Below are 20245 nucleotides of genomic sequence, written 5' to 3'. Positions count from 1 at the left end.
ATCGAAGGTATGAATAATATATATGTATATATATATATACGATATACACAAGCCAATGTCTAAATATATTTAAATGGGCATGCATAGTTTAGTTCAATTGAATGTGTTATTTATAACAATAGTAGTCTTTTATTTTTATTTTAAAAACATAACTATTTATAATGCTCCCTAAATAATAAATTACAGTGAAAGCAATGAAGATTTTGTAGGTTTTGAACCAAACTAAATAACAGTAAACCTTATTTTGATTTACGGTATTTTCTTATTTTGATGTTTTGAGCTCTTTTGTGTTTAGAACAATATATATACATACTAATTTTTAAAGTATCAAATTGAATTTTTGTTCAATAAAAATCTTTCAAATGCAACTATAGCTTTTTTCCCCCCAAAACTTTGTCTTCAAAATAAGGGTGTGTCTTATATTTTGAAAAATACGGTAAGCTATAGATAAATTAAAAAAATTAAATTAGTTAGTAGAGCTAAACACCATTAATACAAACAATGAAACTGAAGCTAAATATTTCCAAACCTGGCACCTGAATGAACTAGCTAAATAAGGAATCATATAAAGCAGAATCTTTTTTTTTATTGGTTATAAGTAATCCAACAGCAAATGTCAGAGAGAATTATTGACTTTTTTATTTATATCTCAGTAAAGCAAAAAGCTTAATTATGGCTTAATAATATCTATAGTAAAGCGTGTAATTCATGGAAAATTAAAAGATCACATACAGGTTAAAAGAAAATCCAAATGGGCAATTTGGAGTGAAGCTCATGTGATACATTGATGTGAAGATTGAAAATTTATTTAAATATTTCCATTGAAATTAAGAAATTAAAACTTAGATAATATAAAAATGTGAAATATAAACTATGTTTTATGCAAAATTTATTGATATTGCATTGATAATAAAGTTGTTTAATTAAATATTGAATGTAACTCTGTGAAAGGTCATGTCATTTTGACCTCCACCCATAAACATAAGGTTAAAACATTGTAATACAAAGACATAAATTATTCCTGTAATAAGGTAAAACTATTATCATAAGAAAAGAAATCTTGCTCAAAATGATGTTTATAAAAAATATAATTGGAAACAAGATAGCATTGGAATAAATGACTTTGCCTTATAGCAAACTTGAAGCATTTCAGCATTAAAAGATATATTTTCTATATCATTCTACAAATATCTTAAATTGCACTTGAAAATTATACAAGTAATTCAGTAAAAACTAATAAATCTGGAGTGTTAAAAAAAACATTTAATCACTACCCAACATACTGTTACTACAAGTGAATACATTTCATAAACAATAATCTGTAAAAACACAACATATCTGAAAGGCCTTTCTGGATTTCTAAGCCTTCCTATTCAATTCTGAGCACATTGACTCTTACTTCAAACTTGAAGACCAACAAGAGTCATGATGAGACTGAATTTCCTTTAAAGTTTATTCTAATTAACCAATTCTCCCAAACTACCTTTTTGTGGCTTTACTAACTTACACCAAACAGAAGGCTGACTATAATCCTGGTATTTTTCCTGTGTTTTCAATAATATATTATTTCATATTTCTATATGATTTTACATAACAAAAGAAAAAAGCACCTTGATGAAATTGGGGTGGTGGTAGTCCTTGTGGAAGTGGTGGGCCCATTGGAGGTCCATGAATACGCTGTTGAGGGAGAAAAGGTGGTGGGCCATTACTTATTCCTCTATTCAAATTAAGTTGCCCTCTGTCTCCTCTCCCATCTCTTTCCCTCATTCCTCCACCTGATGGTCCTCCTCTCCCCATTCCTTCTCGCCCAGGATTTCCTAAGAAAAAAATAATAATAATAATAACACAAAGATAACATAAAACCATATCCTACAATTTAAATCATCTACACAAGTAAGTAAAATCTATTGATTCCTCAAATCATAGTTCATACAAGCAAAAACAAAAAACAAAAGGCTGGTAGCAGATGTTGCCTTCCTTCTATCAAAAGTTGAATAACAAAATAAAAAAACGTGGCAGAAAGTGCTGTCAGCCAGTTTCCTTCCCTCTAGTGTCACAGAGCACAAATAACTCATTATATAGCTTTGAGCATAAAAACAAACATAGTAACAATATTTTTATTCACATAATCAAAAATAATGATAATAGGAAACCCTAAATTCAATTAGTTGACTATTTCTGTGACAATAATATTAATTGTCATCTTGATTAATCAATGTAATAGCTTCTCATAGGTAATTGATTAATCAATTAAATTGCCAAGCTCTACAAGCATATGGGCCTAACATGGTTTATCTGATGAAAATAAATGTATTTTTCTTAAAAATGGGTCTAGCTACTTCAGTGTATACAATTCAGGCTCTTTAAATAACACTTTCTAAAAATTGATCTGTGATTCCAAATATATATACTAGATCCTTGGTCCCAGAATTACCAATGGAGTTCAGCATCATCTTTTTAAACACATTTTTTTCAACAATTTATCAGTTCACAAACTTGTTGTTTAGAGTTCTTAATAATTAACAAATCACTACGAAAAGACTGAACAAAAATAATATCAATATTTCAATTAAATCAATTAATGTGCTAAAGACTCCTAGGCATTTTAGACAGAAAGGGTGTCATTTCACCCATTTTGTTTTGTTCATGTCTTTGCAGTGAGAGTGTCAGGCAAAAAATAAAATTACTCAATATGATACAATATGGTTTTCAACCAGTTGAAAATAGCACAACAACAGGTCAGTAATTTGAGAGCTACCAAGTTCACTCAACATGGTTAAGAAACAAGTATGGGAGACTCCAAGATCCTATTAAAAATTATGCATTTTTACATATAAATATAACATAAAATAATATCAAAAAGAAAATGTAATGTTCAATGATAAAAAATGATAATGACTCAATCTGGTTTAAAATTTACTTAGTAAACTCTCAACTCCTAAGTTCAACTAATCTTCAGGCCAACTGATACCAATAAGAACAAAATTTAAAAGAAAAACTATAATGAACATATGTGAAGAATGTTTACAAAAATTACAAAATACATCATTTATCATTATCACAATAGCAAGATATAACTAGCAATATCTATCAAGATTATATTTAGACAATGAGAACCCGTGTAATGTCACTCATTAAAACTTTTACTTGCATTATTTCTGATGAATATTAGAACTGCACGTTTAGGGTAGAACTTATCCATATAATTATAATTAACTACTGTAAATTTGTGTTGCATTTTATTTAGAATGTGCTCACTACCATTAATTTACTGTCAAAATTGATAAATCAAGGTGGAATACAAATATAAAAGTTTCCAAAATAAATAAACAGGTTTCTTTTAAGTTAGATGAAGTGAGAAAGAAAGAGTCAGGGAATAAATGAAAGAAAATTACTAAATATATGTGGTTGTAGCAGTAGAGTGTACTGAAAAACATTCTCCATGAACTTTAAAATCCTTACAGAGATTGTGCATTTGCAGAAGAATGAAACTTCTTGTAATAAGCTCAACTGATGATCATAATTAATTATATTTACCATGCTCCAAAGAAAAGAAATTCAATTTATGCTGTAGGAAATCTTTAAGTTTCAAATTCGAGGACTTGTTTTGTTTTTGTCACTGTCATTTCCAAAATAAAAGTAGATTACAGACTTACAAGAATAATTTCTATCTGCATATCATCTTAAAAATTATTTATCTGAAAACTACATTTTAATATAGAATGATTCTACTTTGTATTTTGTCTTAAAAACTGAAAGTAGCTCAATGGATAGGAACAGTACAAGTTGACAGAGAATTTCTTAGCCCCTAGCTCTTAATGACATACCTATGCAAAAGTCTATGCAACCTATACAGGAAAAATGAAAATATCATGGCTAGAGATTATATTTTTCTATAATAATTATTTGTCGTTTTTTTATAAAGATTATTAAACAATTTTTATTTCCAAATATTGTAACTACTGAAGAGATGAAAGTCCTTTCTCTTCTTTAAGATTAATTCATGAGAGTACTTCAATGAATGTTTACGAGTTTTATTCACCTGGAGATGGTTTTCTAGCCTGCATTTCAAAGTGGTTCAAGCTTTGTCTGTTGTAAGGTGTTACAGCAGGATTTTGTGCATGAAGTTCCCTGAACAGAGAAAAAAAACCAGCATAAACACAGCAGTTATAATCAGTTATCAATAGTACATCACAATTTATCAATTACAGATAATCTACATGCTCATAGCTTGAGGTTATTGTACTTTTGTACAATGACGATGAACTACAACAGTCCTGGAAGCAACATACCACCCATATATTTAGTATACTATTATTAGCATATCACAACTTTGAATCAACAAATTTACTTCAGCATTTACACTGCATCAAGCTCTGAGCCATATAATACAGAAAAGTAATAAAATCCAGTAATAAAAGGCAGGTAAACAATTAAGAATTAAATGACTCATATAGCATTAATACCACTGAGTAACATAATATGGAAATCTTATTCAAACTGTTAAACAATCATAAAAACACTGCAAATTTAAAATTAATTGTCAATTCAACCTTTAAGCATATGACAAAGAGCAAATGACCAAAAGATTTAATTCATACTCACTTTTTTGGAAGTTTGTCCATGACAATTCGGAATGAGTTTTCAGATCCTAATGAAACCACACAAAACCTAAACAAAGAAAAATTCAGCCACTGTTTCAGCCTAACATTTAAAAAAGAAAATAGCTTCATATATTTTGGAAACTTTAAATTATGAATTGTAATTAGTTACACAGAAGTACAGAAAACAGGTGGTAATACCCCTAATGAATAGGTTAGTTAAAATACTATAGAAAGAAAATGACTGGTTAAGAATTATCTAGAAGTGTATTGAATAGGATAAACATAAAGATAATATTCAATAAAGATTTGAACTATCACAGTATTTTTCAATTGCCTACAATACTCAGAAGACAGTACATTTAATGAAATGTATCTGATTTCATGAGAATTTTATTTGACTTTTGTTTCAAACTGTGTCTGTACATATACACATACATACTCCTGTATCTAGGTCCAATAGTTGTACCTGATGATCATAAAAACCTTCTCCAAACATTGTACATTTGTTACTGTGTTAAACTTCTAATAAAGTTTTTTGTTACTTATTCAACCCATCTTTAAATTGTACAAACTTACCTTATTTCAAGTTATATGATTTCTTCTCATTGAAAAATATTTATGTAGCTTTAAAACAGATATAATTTAACAAACAAATATTTTAAAAATTTACATATGAATGGAACTGAAAAGAACATTTACAGAAACTTAAAACAAACAAAAAACTCTTAAACTTATTTATTCAACCTACAGTCTAACTCTCGATCTATCCAATTGTATTGAAACTTTTTTATAGCTGTTTTAAAAGCTGTGTTTCATTAGTAAATGGTCAAACCACTTGATATAGCACCACAAGGTTTCAATCAAGGCCTGTACAAAAACTAGAGGAAATGCTTGAAAATCAAGAAATGGATAATATATTCTCAAGAGGTGATAGGTTCTTAGAAAAAGTTATTTTTTGGGATGGGAAGAACAATTTAAAACACATAGACAAGTGAACTGTTTTGTTAACAGGTAAAACTCCACAGATGTACGGAAATGAAAATAATTTTTTTCTTTATGAATTACACTAGATAAATAATGCCAGAAAATGACAAAATATTGATTCTAAAACATTTTCAAGGTAAAATTGTTGAAATATAGTTGGAATTAAGAGATAAAATTGACTTTAGAATTTGACTCAAAACATTTTATCTAGTGGTAAAAAATAAAATAATGAAAACCAAAGGAAACCCTGTCTTCAGACTTCAGGTACAATAAAACAGAATAAGTTACTTTTTTAATCCTAAATTTTGTATATGATAATGTATCACACAGGCAATGCAACTGCACTGTTCAACATTTCGAAACAAAATATTTATTCACTTATCACTCACCTGTTATAACAATACTGTGCGCACTTTTCCATACTTGTTATTCCATACAATTAAGTATTATTTTACATGTTTATGTGCATGTTAGCAACAATTTTTGTGACTAATGTTTCTATAACTACACAGTTACTCAAGTGCTTTATAATAAATTAAGAGAAATTGATAATCATAACCTACTATATTTATTAGTCAAAAGAGTACTTAGCTAAAGTAAAATCTCATATATTTTTTATATTCTTCAAGTAGCCTAAATGTAGAGTTAAATACAACATAAGAATTAGAATAACATAAATTTATTTTGTAAAATAAAATTTTTAATAGTTATAACTTTATATTACAAAGTTTAGAAAACCATTAGAGAATGACTATGAATAAAACTACAAAATCTATTCAGATAATATAGTATCATTATGTTAACAAGTAAACATGCTTAACTTTTCTACACTAGCTGCGGTAATGTTTCACTTTTTATAATGATGGTATGATACCAGATAACTTTTTAAAAGTTAGTTGTGTAATATTGTAACCAAGTTTCCAGTACTTTTTTACATGAAAGAAGAGACTTCTGCTGTAATAATATAGTATTCTGGACTAAAATTGACTATCTTCCTAAAGTAAGCTAAATAAATCAAACTAAAGTTAAAATAACAATATATTCTGTAAATGTTTAGCTAAGTCGGGTTATATTTCAGCAATTTCAAAGCTTATATCTATATTTATAGTAATGTGATTGATATTAAAATAAAAATAATAAACATTTCATACTTTTTCTTTGAACTAAATAGTTATAATTATTTATAACGAAAATTAGAAAAAATATTATGGCATTGATAAACAGGATGTCTGTTTTCTTTCATAGATTGTTTAGGCAGAGTATTCATGATTAGTACACTAGAGTGCCATTCATTCCAGTGTACTCAGAATGCCTGTTTTCAAATTCTTTTAAAAGTCATTACTTATATAGTCAAATCAATTACATTTTCACTTACTCTAGACATCACCAATAAGAAAAACATCTTTCTCACAATAATCCTAATTTCTAAACAATGGAAAATCGATTCTGTAACAACTGTATGTTATAAGAGTTGCAGGTGTTCTAATCAGTATTAATTTTAATGATGGCTGGAGACGGCTTGAATGGGTAATGAAGAAAAACTTTAATATAAGTTTAACACAACAGCAAATGTACAACGTACAATGTACCTGATGATGACAAAACCTTGTCATTACCCATTCAAGCCGTCTCCAGCCATTATTAGTCTCAAAGTGGGTTCCTCGTCATCGAAATCAAATCAGTATTAATTTTGATGAAAACAAATCTCTCAAGATTATACACATTGCTAGTGTATGTGAAAAAAGCCAACTTGGCCAAGGCACAATAATTTACCATCCATAATTTTGAACTGCCAACTAATGGAAGGTAGTTGGCTGCAGCACCCACTGCCAACTCTTAGGCTACTTGTGTTAAATAAGGTGTAAATTTACGATTGCATAAATGTATTCCTTAATACAGAATAATGTGTAAATTCTGTTTTTACACTGTAATTTATAACTTATGTAACTTCATACCTTGGCGTTAATAAACTAAAAATTTACTTTTTATACATTGTGTACATTTAACAATTGAAACACCATACGTCTTACTTTCCTAAATCTGTTTTCCGATAGACACTGGAAGTTTGGAATCCACAATGTTCTGATTATGAGACAAACACACTATTTCTTATCTGTTTATTCATTCCAGCCTTTTAACCATGATAAATTAGAAATATAAATGTAACAAATGAGTCATGCCTGTACACAGTGTTAGAGTAGAGAAAATAGGATATAAAATATAGTTTTACTGAAAAACACTTTTGATATTCATTTAAGTGGTTCTAGTGGTGATGCAACTGAAATATGAAAACTATAAGATGAAACTGTATTTTTATTCTTAACGTGAAAACCACCTTGTACTCAGACTGACTTAGTAAAAGCTTTGAAATTTAGACAAATCTTCAGTAAAATTACTTAATTAAAAAAAAAAATTACTTTTTATGTATAAAAAAGTTGTAACATTCACTAAAGGTTTGCTAAATTTAACAAAGATACATTTACAACATTAAAAGTATGAATATTTACATGGTGGTCACAAGGTCAGTCAAAATGACAGAGCCTGTGTACAGAGAGATGCAAACCAGGAAAATAAACAGCAGTGTTATAATTCACAAATTGAAAAAAATTCAAATTGACATTTTAAAAAGCCAAAGTTATCTTGCCATGTGTTTGAAGTGTGTATGTGTGTTCCAGATATGGTGATTTTATGAGTTATTTTCATTAATTCAAGTCACAGGTGGCATTATGCCCATCAATGGGTTGTAAAGTTTGTTTGTTTGTTTGTTTTTAATTTCTCGCAAAGCTACACGAGGACTATCTGCACTAGCCGTCCCTAATTTAACAGTGTAAGACTAGAAGGAAGGCAGCTAGTCATCACCACCCACCTCCAACTCTTGGGCTACTCTTTTACCAATGATTAGTGGAATGGACCGCACATCATAACGCCCCCACGGCTGTAAGGGTGAGCATGTTTGGTGGGACAGAGATTCAAACCCGCGACTCTCAGATTGCGAGTCGAGCACCCTATCCACCTGGCCATGCCGGGACCGGGTTATAAAGGGTTAAGTTTAGCAATAGTCTGATAACTGTTTTAATTTAATATAAACTCTTTCACTGCTATGGGCACATCTTGTCTCTCTCTAGACCACTGTCATGGGAGTTTGGAAATATCTTTTACTATCATGAAGAAAGAGTATTCCCCTTCAAACTTCACAAAGGTTTACCAGTTTCAGGTAAGAAAGGAAATATTAAAACATGCATTTTTAACTGGTACTAGGAGATTGTATACTTATAACTGTGGCAGAGAGAAAAAACAAAAAGGGGTTAAAACTTCTAAGGTCTTGAAATATACTTTTTGAGAATCCCATTTGCAGAAATGTATTTCAGTGATTAATGATGAAAGAAACTGCTTTTATGAGTGAATGTGTAAAATTTTGCAATGTTGTACTATGAACAGTAAATATCTGGTTTGAAGTTTTCATATATAAAGTGTACATGTACTTGGTAATATAATGTGAGGAAAGGGGGGGAGTCTAATTAAATTATCTTCATTGAGGAAATAGGGCATTAAAATATCCAATTTTATCAACTTTTTTACCAGAGTAAGTTTGAAACTTTAATGGATTGCAACTACTTGTTGAAAATAAGGGGACAATGTTTTGGCTTCTACTCTGAGGTCTTCTTCACAGCTTACACTACATATGAATATCTAGTTTGTCTCCACAAAACTGAACATACAGGATTAGAACATTAATCACAGTTTATTTTTTATTGTAATTTGAAACAATACTCCATTTTTTAAAGGCAAAATGTTTTAGTACATGTAATATAATAGGTTATTATATGTTAACAGAATTTTCTGGCTTTATGTAAACACATTATGTCACAATATGTTTCACATATTTAATAACTGTAGAAACACAACCAAACATTTCAATCTCCTTACCCTTTTGACTGTCCATTAGCTCTATTTTCATAGAATTTGACATCCAAAACATCATTTACACCAAGTTTGTTGATGGCATCAATAACATCTTGATCTGTAGTCCACTAAAAACCAAGGCAAGCATAATAATAAAACTTCATGGGACTCCTGGACACTTTATTTTATCATAACATGTCTCAAACTGAGAGAAATATAAGACCTATGTACATGGTTTTAATTTTCATTATATTTGCTTATAAGGAATTAACAAGAACGGATTTCAAAGTTTTTAAGTTAAACAGACAGGAAATTAATTCTGACATGTTCAAAATTATGTGAAGAACTCTGCTAACATTTTTCAAATCATCATGGACATTCCATTTATTTATAAGCTGGCTGAGAATGATGAAATTAAGCATTAAATGAGATGACTAAACAAAAACAACTGTCATAGGTCAATAGACAAAATGAATTTTAAAACAATGCACAAAATTTAAATAAGCATTAAAATTACAATGAAGTTAAAAATATATTAACCAGCAGTTGAAAATTGAATTTGCATATGAGCACAACTAATTTCAATATTACATATCTAGATGTAACAGACAAACAGTGCATTATTAAGTTAATTTTAATCATTCCCATCCAGCAAGTTAATCAAAAAATAACAGTATTTTTGGAAAAAAAAGGCCTCTTACTCGCCTATTGCCTTGAAAAAAGTCTACCTAAGCTGTTTGTAACTAATTTTAACAGCAAGTTATTTTCATTTAATTTACAAAGTCATAGAATATGTTGATGATCAATGTTCCCTCTAATACTTTTTAAATCCATGTGCAGAATGAATTTTATCATGTGTACGAGTATCAAGGCAATGTGTAGAGGTGCTACCAGTTTTTTTTTGTTTTTTTTTTTGGGGGGGGGGGGATATTTAGACCATTAGGCTGCTGTGCAATGCTACCAGTTGGTTATTTGGGCTTCAGGACTATCAACTGCCAGGGTCATTAATGCCATCAATGTGTTGAAACTCCTCACCATTACTGAGGATGTGCGTGGCTGGAATAATAAAATGTGCGGCACTTGATTGTTTGTTGTACAGCCATGTAGCTTAGAGGGAACATATATGATATATTTAGACTTTCTTAAAAATGCTTTGCTCTGTTACAGTTATTTTTTTTTAAGTTCACATAAAACAAGTTAGAAAAGTAAAGAGATAAATTTACATAGTGGTATTTCAATAAGTGTGAAAAACCATATTACCAAATCCTTAGTTTTGTCAAAACTTGACAACATACAATACTGGAATCAATTATGGAAAGAAAATGGGAAAAAATTTAAATATTATGGGATTGCTCCTCCTCTACCCTATGAAAATGACCTGCACCATAGAACAGTCATGTGTTTGTAACTTACACTGTGATTGGCTGTCAAACTAACAAGACAGTGTCACACCAGCAACATGTTAATAAAAGTACAGGGAATCATACTTTACCAAAAATAGTGTGATGAATGTACTCATGCCTCCCAGGACAGAAATGCCACATGACAAATGTGTAGAAATCAAAGTTTTGGCTGGTGAAGGCTATTACATGCAACAGAATGATGTGAAATTTCAGGTTTCAACAAGATCTATAAGGGAAGACTACAGAAAGTATATGAAACTAATAAGGTTGTGTTGATAACAAAAGCAGTTGATGTAGAAAGCCCAAACTCTTCAAAAGTAATATGAAGTAACTCAGGATAGGCTCTTGATGTAATACATGACAATACATTAGAAATATTGCCAATGGCCAAGCTGTAAGTGTGGGTAAGAATGTTACCACCATTAGAGTAGCATACACTTTAGCATGCAGTGAACTCAGTAGATGTATACCCACTCAAAAACTCTATTTAGAAAAGATAACCAAACCAAAAGACTGAAATAGGCATCCGACTTCAAGTAATAGAATAACAAATGTGAAGAAGGATGTTCTTTACATATGAATCCAAATTCAAATTGTTGGAAAACAATAAGCTATAGTTTGTTCAATGGCAGAAAGAAGAATGGTATCACAGTCTATGTACAACATTGAAAATAAAGCATACTGGGGACCATAACAAGTGTGAGCTGAATCTCACTCTATGGTATTGGAGAGCTATACAAAACTGGTGGCAACTTGACTGCCAACAGGTACAATAGATTCTTATCCATCATGTCTTTACCCCAAGAACAAGACCTGTTAGGCAGGAAGAAAGTGATCCCAAGCTTAAATAAAATATGATGAAATGATATCTGGTGGAAGAAGGGGAGAAAGGCTAATGGAATACTCACAACTGTAGCTTGGCTTGCAATGTTCCAGTATGAATATTATTAATGCTGTACAGGTTGTATGAGTAGATCAAATGGTTACCAAGCAACTTAGCAGAATTGTGGTGAGTAATAAAGGACATTTGGAACATTATTTCACAATCATACATTGATAAGTTAAGGAAGTATAAAAACAAAGTGTACTGCACTGGATAAAGCAAATGCAAAATACAAGTGATTATATAACTTATTTGTTCTGCTTGTGTACTTTGAGTACTAATATATATTGTACTAATCAACTATTTAGTTCTAATTTTTATATATATCCCACATGTAGCAGAATTACTTCAATTACCTACGCTTCTCTACTGCCACATGTGTGCAGAAAATCAGTTTCTCAGTGCCACATAAGGTGTTGACAATAGTTAAGAAATTAAGTTTAATGTGATTGAATCTGAGTTTAATTGAAAAATTAAATTTTTTTATTCTGTAAGCTATGTTTTGTCTAACTATTCGATACAACAAGAGAAAATCCTGTATTCATTCTGGAAAATATTTTTGTCATTACTGCTAGAAGCGTCTCTGCAATTCAGCAAGTCAATGCATGACTAACAAATACATTTTCAATTACACGATCAAGGACTATTAGGAAAAAAACAACGAAATATTTGCTTGGTAACTCTTAAATCATTGAAACTATTTCATTCATATATTATTTTGAGTAATAAAAATGAGTTTATGCTTTGAATAACTGTATTATTGTAACAATATCTTTTTATACAAAATATTAATATTTGTAACTTGATCTAGAAATGTTGCACGACAATAGTCAAGTACAAAGGCACAAAAGGCCTTTCATTGATTGGAGAAGGGGTATTCTTTTTCATTTAAATTATCACGTTAGAGTAAAATGGAGTAATAAAAAATGTTTCAATTACAAGAACATGCCCCATGTTACAGTACTCTTTGTTAAACTAGTATACGAGCCCTACTGTTGTTATGCATAGATGCATGCCAACCTTTGGCTAGCCCTGATATGCAATAATTTTTATGGCTTAACTTCTTCAGCAACAATCCAGCTAATCACATAAATGCAAAAAAGAAAAAAGGTTAGATATTAACGAAATTTTTAAATGTGTAGCAATCAAATTCATGTGTAAAAATCCTATTTCACATTTACTAGAACATATTGTAATAAGAGTCACCCTTGAAAACAAAGGCAATAATGTTAAAGATATTATGATATTCAGGTATGCTGATGCCCACAATAAAAGCCAAAAGTTTCCTGAAAATATGCAAGTTCAAAATTGTTAAGTGAGGATGAAATTGAATACGAAGAGGGAAGGGTTTATGTACTTTAACAAATGGCTTACAAAACATTTTAAGCCATCCCAAGCAAAAATTTCCTAAAAAAAACTATTTGAACAAACTTAAAAAGTTAACCTGTACCACACAAGAAACTTACCCAGGTAAGGTTGCCCACATAAACAGCTACACGTTTGGTGGGAGGTCCTCCACTTGATGATACCGATCTTGTAGAAATTCCGTCCTGGTTTATCCCAAACTGTAAAACATATTATAAAGATTAAGATAAGACTAGATATGAACTGCAGCAATTACAATGATGATTATGAATATTCATAAAAAAAAAAGTTTATAAACTTAACATTTACTACAAGAATTTGCCAGTAAAACTTAAAATTGTTTAGTAATTTTTGCTAATGTAAAATATCTCAATATTAAAGCATTTTAAATTTGATAAATATGAAAATTAAAATTTAAAATTACAATTTTCTTGAAGGGAAATGATAATCGGATATTTATGAAGACATGCTGTGCTGGACAGTTTTTTTTAGCACACATACTGGTAGCCTAAACTGTTTTCCAAACAACGAACATCTGGACAAGAAATAACAAACTGTTGTAAATTACAACTATTATACTATGATTCCATGCATGGGTTTTAACATTTTGTCATAAATTTATGACAAGATTAGAGCTGGGGTAATTTGTGGATTCTTTTTACTGATTAATCATCAGACTCACTGATAAATTACTTCCAACTAATCAATTATTCTCACATGAGACTAATGATTCTGTTCTCCTCAAGTTTTTGGTTTTTATAATATGACATTTTTGAACCATCCTCCATTTAATCTTATAGATTTAATCTTTTAGAAGTTACATCTTTTAATCATAAACCATTGTACAGGAAAATTGATCATATACATAAGTTACACAATGTATGATCATACACACAAGTTAAACAATGTAGTATAAAAGCTGTAACAAGCTGAAAATATGATTTATAATTTTCTATGGGATTTTCCTAACAAATGTTTGCAAGAATACTCAACTAAAGCTACTAATATCTTGTTGATGAAAATAAACATTACTTCCTGACATTGATTATAAATTGGAAAAATATTAAACATAACAGTGACCAGTAAGATGATTATTAGGTATAGGTTAAAATAAGTTACATATGTTTGGTTTTGGTGATCAAATTTACAATTTTATAGAAACATAACTATATCAAAGAACTATATAAAGGTAATCAAGCATGTGGTGGTGAAGAGAACATACACAACTACATCTAGGTGATCAAACTTAACAGCATGTGCCACTTTGCTTGCTAGAGGTAGAGGATAATATGATTATCATAGGTATAATATTATTCACAATTTTCTACACAATAATATTCCAGTGAGAAATGAGCCAAAATCTCTTATTTTGAATCAGCAAGTTACCAATCGGACAGTTATTTCTATGACTTATGACATTAAAATTAAGATAATCAGAAACACTTGACATTAGTTGATGTAATCAATGCTCATAGGTTATTGATTATATCAAGTAATTGAGTTAATCACTGAGCCCTACATCAAATGCAATGATATTTCTTTAAGAAGTGATTATTTTTCAAAGTAATAATACATGAGCAAGGTTGAATTACTTACATCAGCCAGTCATTTAAGCCAATAATTTTGCAAACATGGCACATTTGCACAATAGTAGGAAACAGGTAACTAACAGTTCACATACTCGTTGTTTTCTACATATGCAATACTTAATGTTAATTCCTCTTTATACACTTTTCCCTGTGTTCCGACATACCTGAATTAACAATGTGCTCTAAATGTATGTTTAGTTCGTTTTCTGTTCAATGTTTCAGGCTGACTAAAACTACATGGTTGCTTTGCTATCAGTGTGCAATAGTCTGTGTAGATCTTTCTTCTGCTTAAGCTGATGAACATTAGATAAATAGCACGCTAGGGATCGAGAGACTTTTCTAAAAATTCTAAAAGAAATGTTTATACTGGCTGGAATCAGTTTTTGTTACCTATATACATCCATCAATGAGGCTATATACAACTACAGAATAAGCACTTAGGTAGTAAATTTACCTTCATTCACAAAAGTTAGAATCAGAATTGTAGTTGCTCTACTATGGATCCCACTTAGGGACTACTTGCTGTTTTGTATGTAGATAATTAATAATGAAGCTCTTTAATTGTGTTAAGAAATTACATGATTGAATAATTATCTAATAAGCTTCCAAGAATATTGATGGTATAAAGTAGTAAATGCATTTTTTAAAATAATTTTGAAGCACTAAAAGTCATTGGATTATAAGTCATACAAACTAAGGTAATTTTGGTCACTTGCAAAACATAACTTTATGCACTTGTCTGCTAAGATCTGTACATGTTGTGATGTCTAAGTGTAGGTCAATGAAGAAGTATGACTTAGGGTTGCTTATATTGTGAATAATTTTCTCTATCCCTCCCATTTTATTTATACAAGATGGAGCTAATTATCTTTTAATTTAAGTGTTACTGTTCACAAACTAATAAAACTTGCAAAGCAAAGTCCTAGCCCAAAATTTTTTGGTGAGTGTCTTCCATGCTCTAAAATACTGGAGTCAGTTAGAAAAAACAAAACAGAAAATGGGAAACCAGAATAAACAATGTAAAATTTTGACAAAGGTTAGATCATACAATGAATGCATGGTGCATACAATAACTACAATATGTGAATAAAGGTTAAAAGTATAAATGTAAATATTTACATTCTAATCAGATGATTATTAAAAAGGAGAGAAAGAAAATCATTAAAAAAAGCATTCAAGATAAATTTATAGGTATTATTTCTAAGATATAAGGCTCTTGCAATTATACTTATCAAACTTATGGAGAAACACACCAAAGTCTCTGTAGATAAAAAGCCTTGCATCATTAAGAATAGAAAGCAATAATGGTATTCCATTTCATTTCCCAATACTTACACTAGAGGCTTTACTCAAGTAATAAAGTCAATAAAAGAGTTTGTCCTTAAAACCAAGAAACCACCAGAAAACAAATATACATTTTGGATTAAAACATTTAAAAAAGCTATGAAACAATATTATTTAGCATACCTCATCAGGATGACCTATATCTCCTGTAGAAGCAGTAATAACATCATCATAAAGGTCAATATTGGAGTCATGGTTGTAATCTCCTTCCTGGAAAGAAAAATAATCACATTTTATTTAACAAGATCATTCCTTCAATGCTGAAAGCTCAAACAAAAACTCCATAATCCATAAAAAATGGTCTCTTGTAAAATATTTTTAATAATCACGAAAACTTCAAACAAACTACCTTATTGTTAATGAAAACTCCAACTATTAAAATTCTGAATCTACTTTTTATCACATATCTTATGAATATAGTTGAGTATTCTTTTTAAAAATTGGCCCTATTCAAAAGTCAAATCAATGGCTTGCGAATATAAGAAATGAACAATACTAAGATAATGAAACTTCACATGAAATATCATTATATTGTGATGTCACAGCATTTGCATTTTTTTCAAGTTTATTAAACATTTTTACTTTCATATTACAAAAGGAGTAATAGCAACTTCAATAAAAAATTTTAGTTGCTGATGGCACATGAAACAAACCCAAAATAAAACAGCACACAAGAATTTTCTAATGATATTAATATTATCTATAATAGTAAATTCTAAGTACATCATTTCAGTCTTCATTCAAGAAATCATCATGTCTTCCTCAAGTTTCTATGTTCTACTAGAGATATATACATTTGGTGTATTCAAAATTATCATAATTTGGTGGAGTACCCACAGAGTATACACACACTTTCTAACTAACATCCGACTTTCAAGTAAGGATGCTCTTATTTAACAAATTTGTTGAACTGCTGACAAGAAGGAAGACAACTTGCTGGTAGAACTTTTCAACTTGTACATACCATGATTTGAGGAACACTTTACTAATTGATTAACTCTCTGTATACTGGGTAGGTTCAAAGTTTGCATATTTTGACCTTGGCATCAAAACATAGTTTGCAATTCAAATTTTAATACAAATTTTATTTTCTTAATTTGAAAAGGAAATATTTGAATAAATTCTCAGTCTTTACTTCTCTGTATCATATGATGCTTGTTCATCCCAAATTGCCCATTTTAGATTTTCTTTCTACCCCTATATGATGCACTGAGTTTCCCACAAATTACACATTTATAGTGTAAATATCCCTTAGCTAAAATGAAAATTTCTAGCCTCTTAAGTTTCTTGATTTACTGAGAAATCAATGGGATATTATACATCAAGAAAGTCACTGGTTACATAAGTAAATTAACTCTCTTCTACCTCTTATGAGATAGCCAGTTTCCACATGAAGTGTCAGTGCCAGTCAGTTAAATTTTCTGTAACAGCCAAAAGTAAATGCAACAGCATTTAAGAAAGTTCAATAATAATAATAATAATACTTAGAAAATTAAGTTACAACAATGTCAAATATAACAAAGTAATTAGCAAAAACTAATGTAAGCTAAGGTCTTAATGTTATATATGGAATTGTAACACTGTTAATATTAACTATATACACTAAACCCATTATCTAATGAGGTAAAACTAATGGTGGTCACCACACTGAAGTGTTTCAATTACACTTTAACAATTTCTAAGAAAATAAAACGTAGTAGTTTGATGAAATCATGATATTCCATAAAACTTATAAATCCACTATTAGTGGCAAAAATATTGTTAAATTTCCGGGAAAATTGGATGAATCTAACTAAAAAAATTGAATTTATTTCACAGTTTTTAGATTAAATTGTACATAAGTCTTTCAATAAAATTCCATTACTAAGTAATAAGGATACTATTAATTACAAGTAAATTATTACATTAGTAATGCAGCTATGACATGAAACATGCATTTAGTTAAACTTAAATATTAATAATTTAAATAATCTACTAATGTTTTAAATTCTAAGTAGCTACCCAATAACAATAGAAACAGTAATTCTAATTCTTAACATGACTACTCCTTTTTACTAACACTTACAATAATCCTCTATTTCAATCTCATATTTAATATCTTTAGTATTCTACTATTACCAATATTATCTTAATAAACAACAAAAAATGACCTTTCAAAATGGCATCACAATTATGTTTATCAGGTATCAAATGACATTTTGACATTGTTCTGTCAAAATGAATTTATATCTAATACACTGAATTTGATTTCTATAAATAAGAGGTTACTGTCTGTATGTTATATGAAAGTTGAATACAATAAACTCAACATTGTATTCAAATTCTATATAGTATTACATTAACAGATTAAATTTTAATTTAAAAGTTACCTTTCTAATAGTATTGATCATTTAATGAATTAATACTACTAATAATAGTACTATTAACGTTAAACCTAGTACTACTACTAATAGTAATAGCAGTAATACTAATATTACTAATAATAATAGCGAACTATATTGTAGTACTTATAGTTATATTATTAATACAGTATTACTAGTACTAGCCCTACAAAATGTAGTTTAATACTGATACATCATACAGTGGTATTGTTATTTTCTCATGTTACTACTAATAGTAATACTAGTATTTTTACTTTTACTTTTAGTGTTAATGGTACTGTGGGAGGCCTAATGACTCTTGTTAGCGCATGTTCTCCTACTAAAACATATTTAAATTTAAAAGTTCATAAAAATTAAAAATATCTTACGAAGTATAACTAAGTGGTTCGATGTATTTTCAAACACTCACCTGGTTGAAGTCATGCTCCAGATCCTCTGCATACAAATCTATGTCTACTCCATCCGCCATGATTTCAACTTAAGCCTATTGGAGTACCAAGAGATACTTTGTTGTTGAATGTCACAGTTTGGTCTTATTTGTTACACGTTATTGGAGTAGTAAGAGTTTTCTTCTAAACTATACAGGTTAAATATTTTATTATTATTAATCAAATATATATATACAATCATATATCTCATTCATTTTACATAGGTTTACCAATTGGCTTTACACAATGCACAAAATCGTAGAAATATTATCACTCTTTACCTAGTTTTCTAACGGATTGATTTATATATGCACTAACCAAACAAGTACCGGTACTCAATTATAAGGACATAAAGAAAGAAAAACATCCTAAGCATAGGAAATTGTTTAATTATTTCTATATGTGTTTGTTTGTTTGTTTTTTGAATTTCGCGCAAAGCTACACGAGGGCTATCTGCGCTAGCCGTCCCTAAATTAACAGTGTAAGACTAGAGGGAAGGCATCTAGTCATCACCACCAACCGCCACCTCTTGGGCTACTCTTTTACCAGCGAATAGTAGGATTGACCGTCAATATATAACGCCCCCACGGCTGAAAGGGGCGAACATGTTTGGTCTGACGGGGATTCGAACCCGCGACCCGCAGATTGCGAGTCGAGCTCCCTAACCTCCTCGCCATGCAGGGCCGTTCTATATGTGTATTGTTGTAAACTATATTTTCAATGTTTTAATTTTGATGTTTGATACTGGGCATTTGAAGTTAAGATCATTCTAAAATACCTAGAAACTTCATGATGATGTAATAATCTAGAATTTCATGGTATTTGAAGAAACGAGAATGATTATAAATACGATTAATCAGTGCGTGGGAAGATTCAACGAGAATTCTGTGAATTGTTAATAAGAAGTTGGCTTATTATCAGAAAAGGTATGGCGTCTATTCTGATATTTAGTTACTTAGTGCGTTAGTGCTCGTTTTTCTATTAAAGTTATGCAAGTTAATCGCGGGTCACACAGTACACATTGAAACATTGTATTTAAAGTGAGATCTACATTTAGTTGCGGAATTTTATGTTGTATTTATGAAATTAACCCTACAAGTGAACGTAGCTCTAACAAACATTACTGAAAAAATAAAATGATTCCCTATCACTGCGTGGTCTGGACTTGGCATTATTTTTTCCAAATAATCCAAAAGAACTTTCCCAGTTATCAAATACTTACAATAGTATATATATTGTTGCGTCATCGAGATCATGTGATTCTCACGCCCTCTACTTTCTAGAACTATCCTGTACTTTGGCGAATGCTCTAGTGTTTGCTAGATATAGGGTAGTCGGATATATAAAAGAGGGTAATGTAA

The 20245-nt window shown here is 29.9% G+C and overlaps 1 protein-coding gene across 2 annotated transcripts in view; it reads right to left on the bottom strand.

Annotated features, from left to right (window-relative positions):
* LOC106469558 (cleavage and polyadenylation specificity factor subunit 6-like) overlaps positions 1–18999 on the bottom strand; it is a 51463-nt gene extending 32464 nt beyond the window's left edge. Inside the window, exons 1-7 of one of the 2 annotated variants that reach the window (XM_013930066.2) lie at positions 18866–18999; positions 16199–16285; positions 13244–13342; positions 9516–9619; positions 4606–4671; positions 4043–4131; positions 1611–1817 (exon numbers count right to left, since the gene is read on the bottom strand). In XM_013930066.2, coding sequence (XP_013785520.1) covers positions 1611–1817; positions 4043–4131; positions 4606–4671; positions 9516–9619; positions 13244–13342; positions 16199–16285; positions 18866–18925 — 712 coding nt within the window. In that variant the 5' untranslated portion in view covers positions 18926–18999. The remainder of the gene's footprint in view (positions 1–1610; positions 1818–4042; positions 4132–4605; positions 4672–9515; positions 9620–13243; positions 13343–16198; positions 16286–18865) is intronic. The other variant, XM_013930057.2, reaches the window with a different exon arrangement.
* Between the last annotated feature and the right edge of the window lie 1246 nt (positions 19000–20245).

The sequence above is a fragment of the Limulus polyphemus genome, unplaced genomic scaffold, assembly GCF_000517525.1.
Source record: "Limulus polyphemus unplaced genomic scaffold, Limulus_polyphemus-2.1.2 Scaffold97, whole genome shotgun sequence".
Lineage (NCBI taxonomy): Eukaryota > Metazoa > Arthropoda > Merostomata > Xiphosura > Limulidae > Limulus > Limulus polyphemus.
This window is presented reverse-complemented; position numbering and strand designations above follow the sequence as displayed.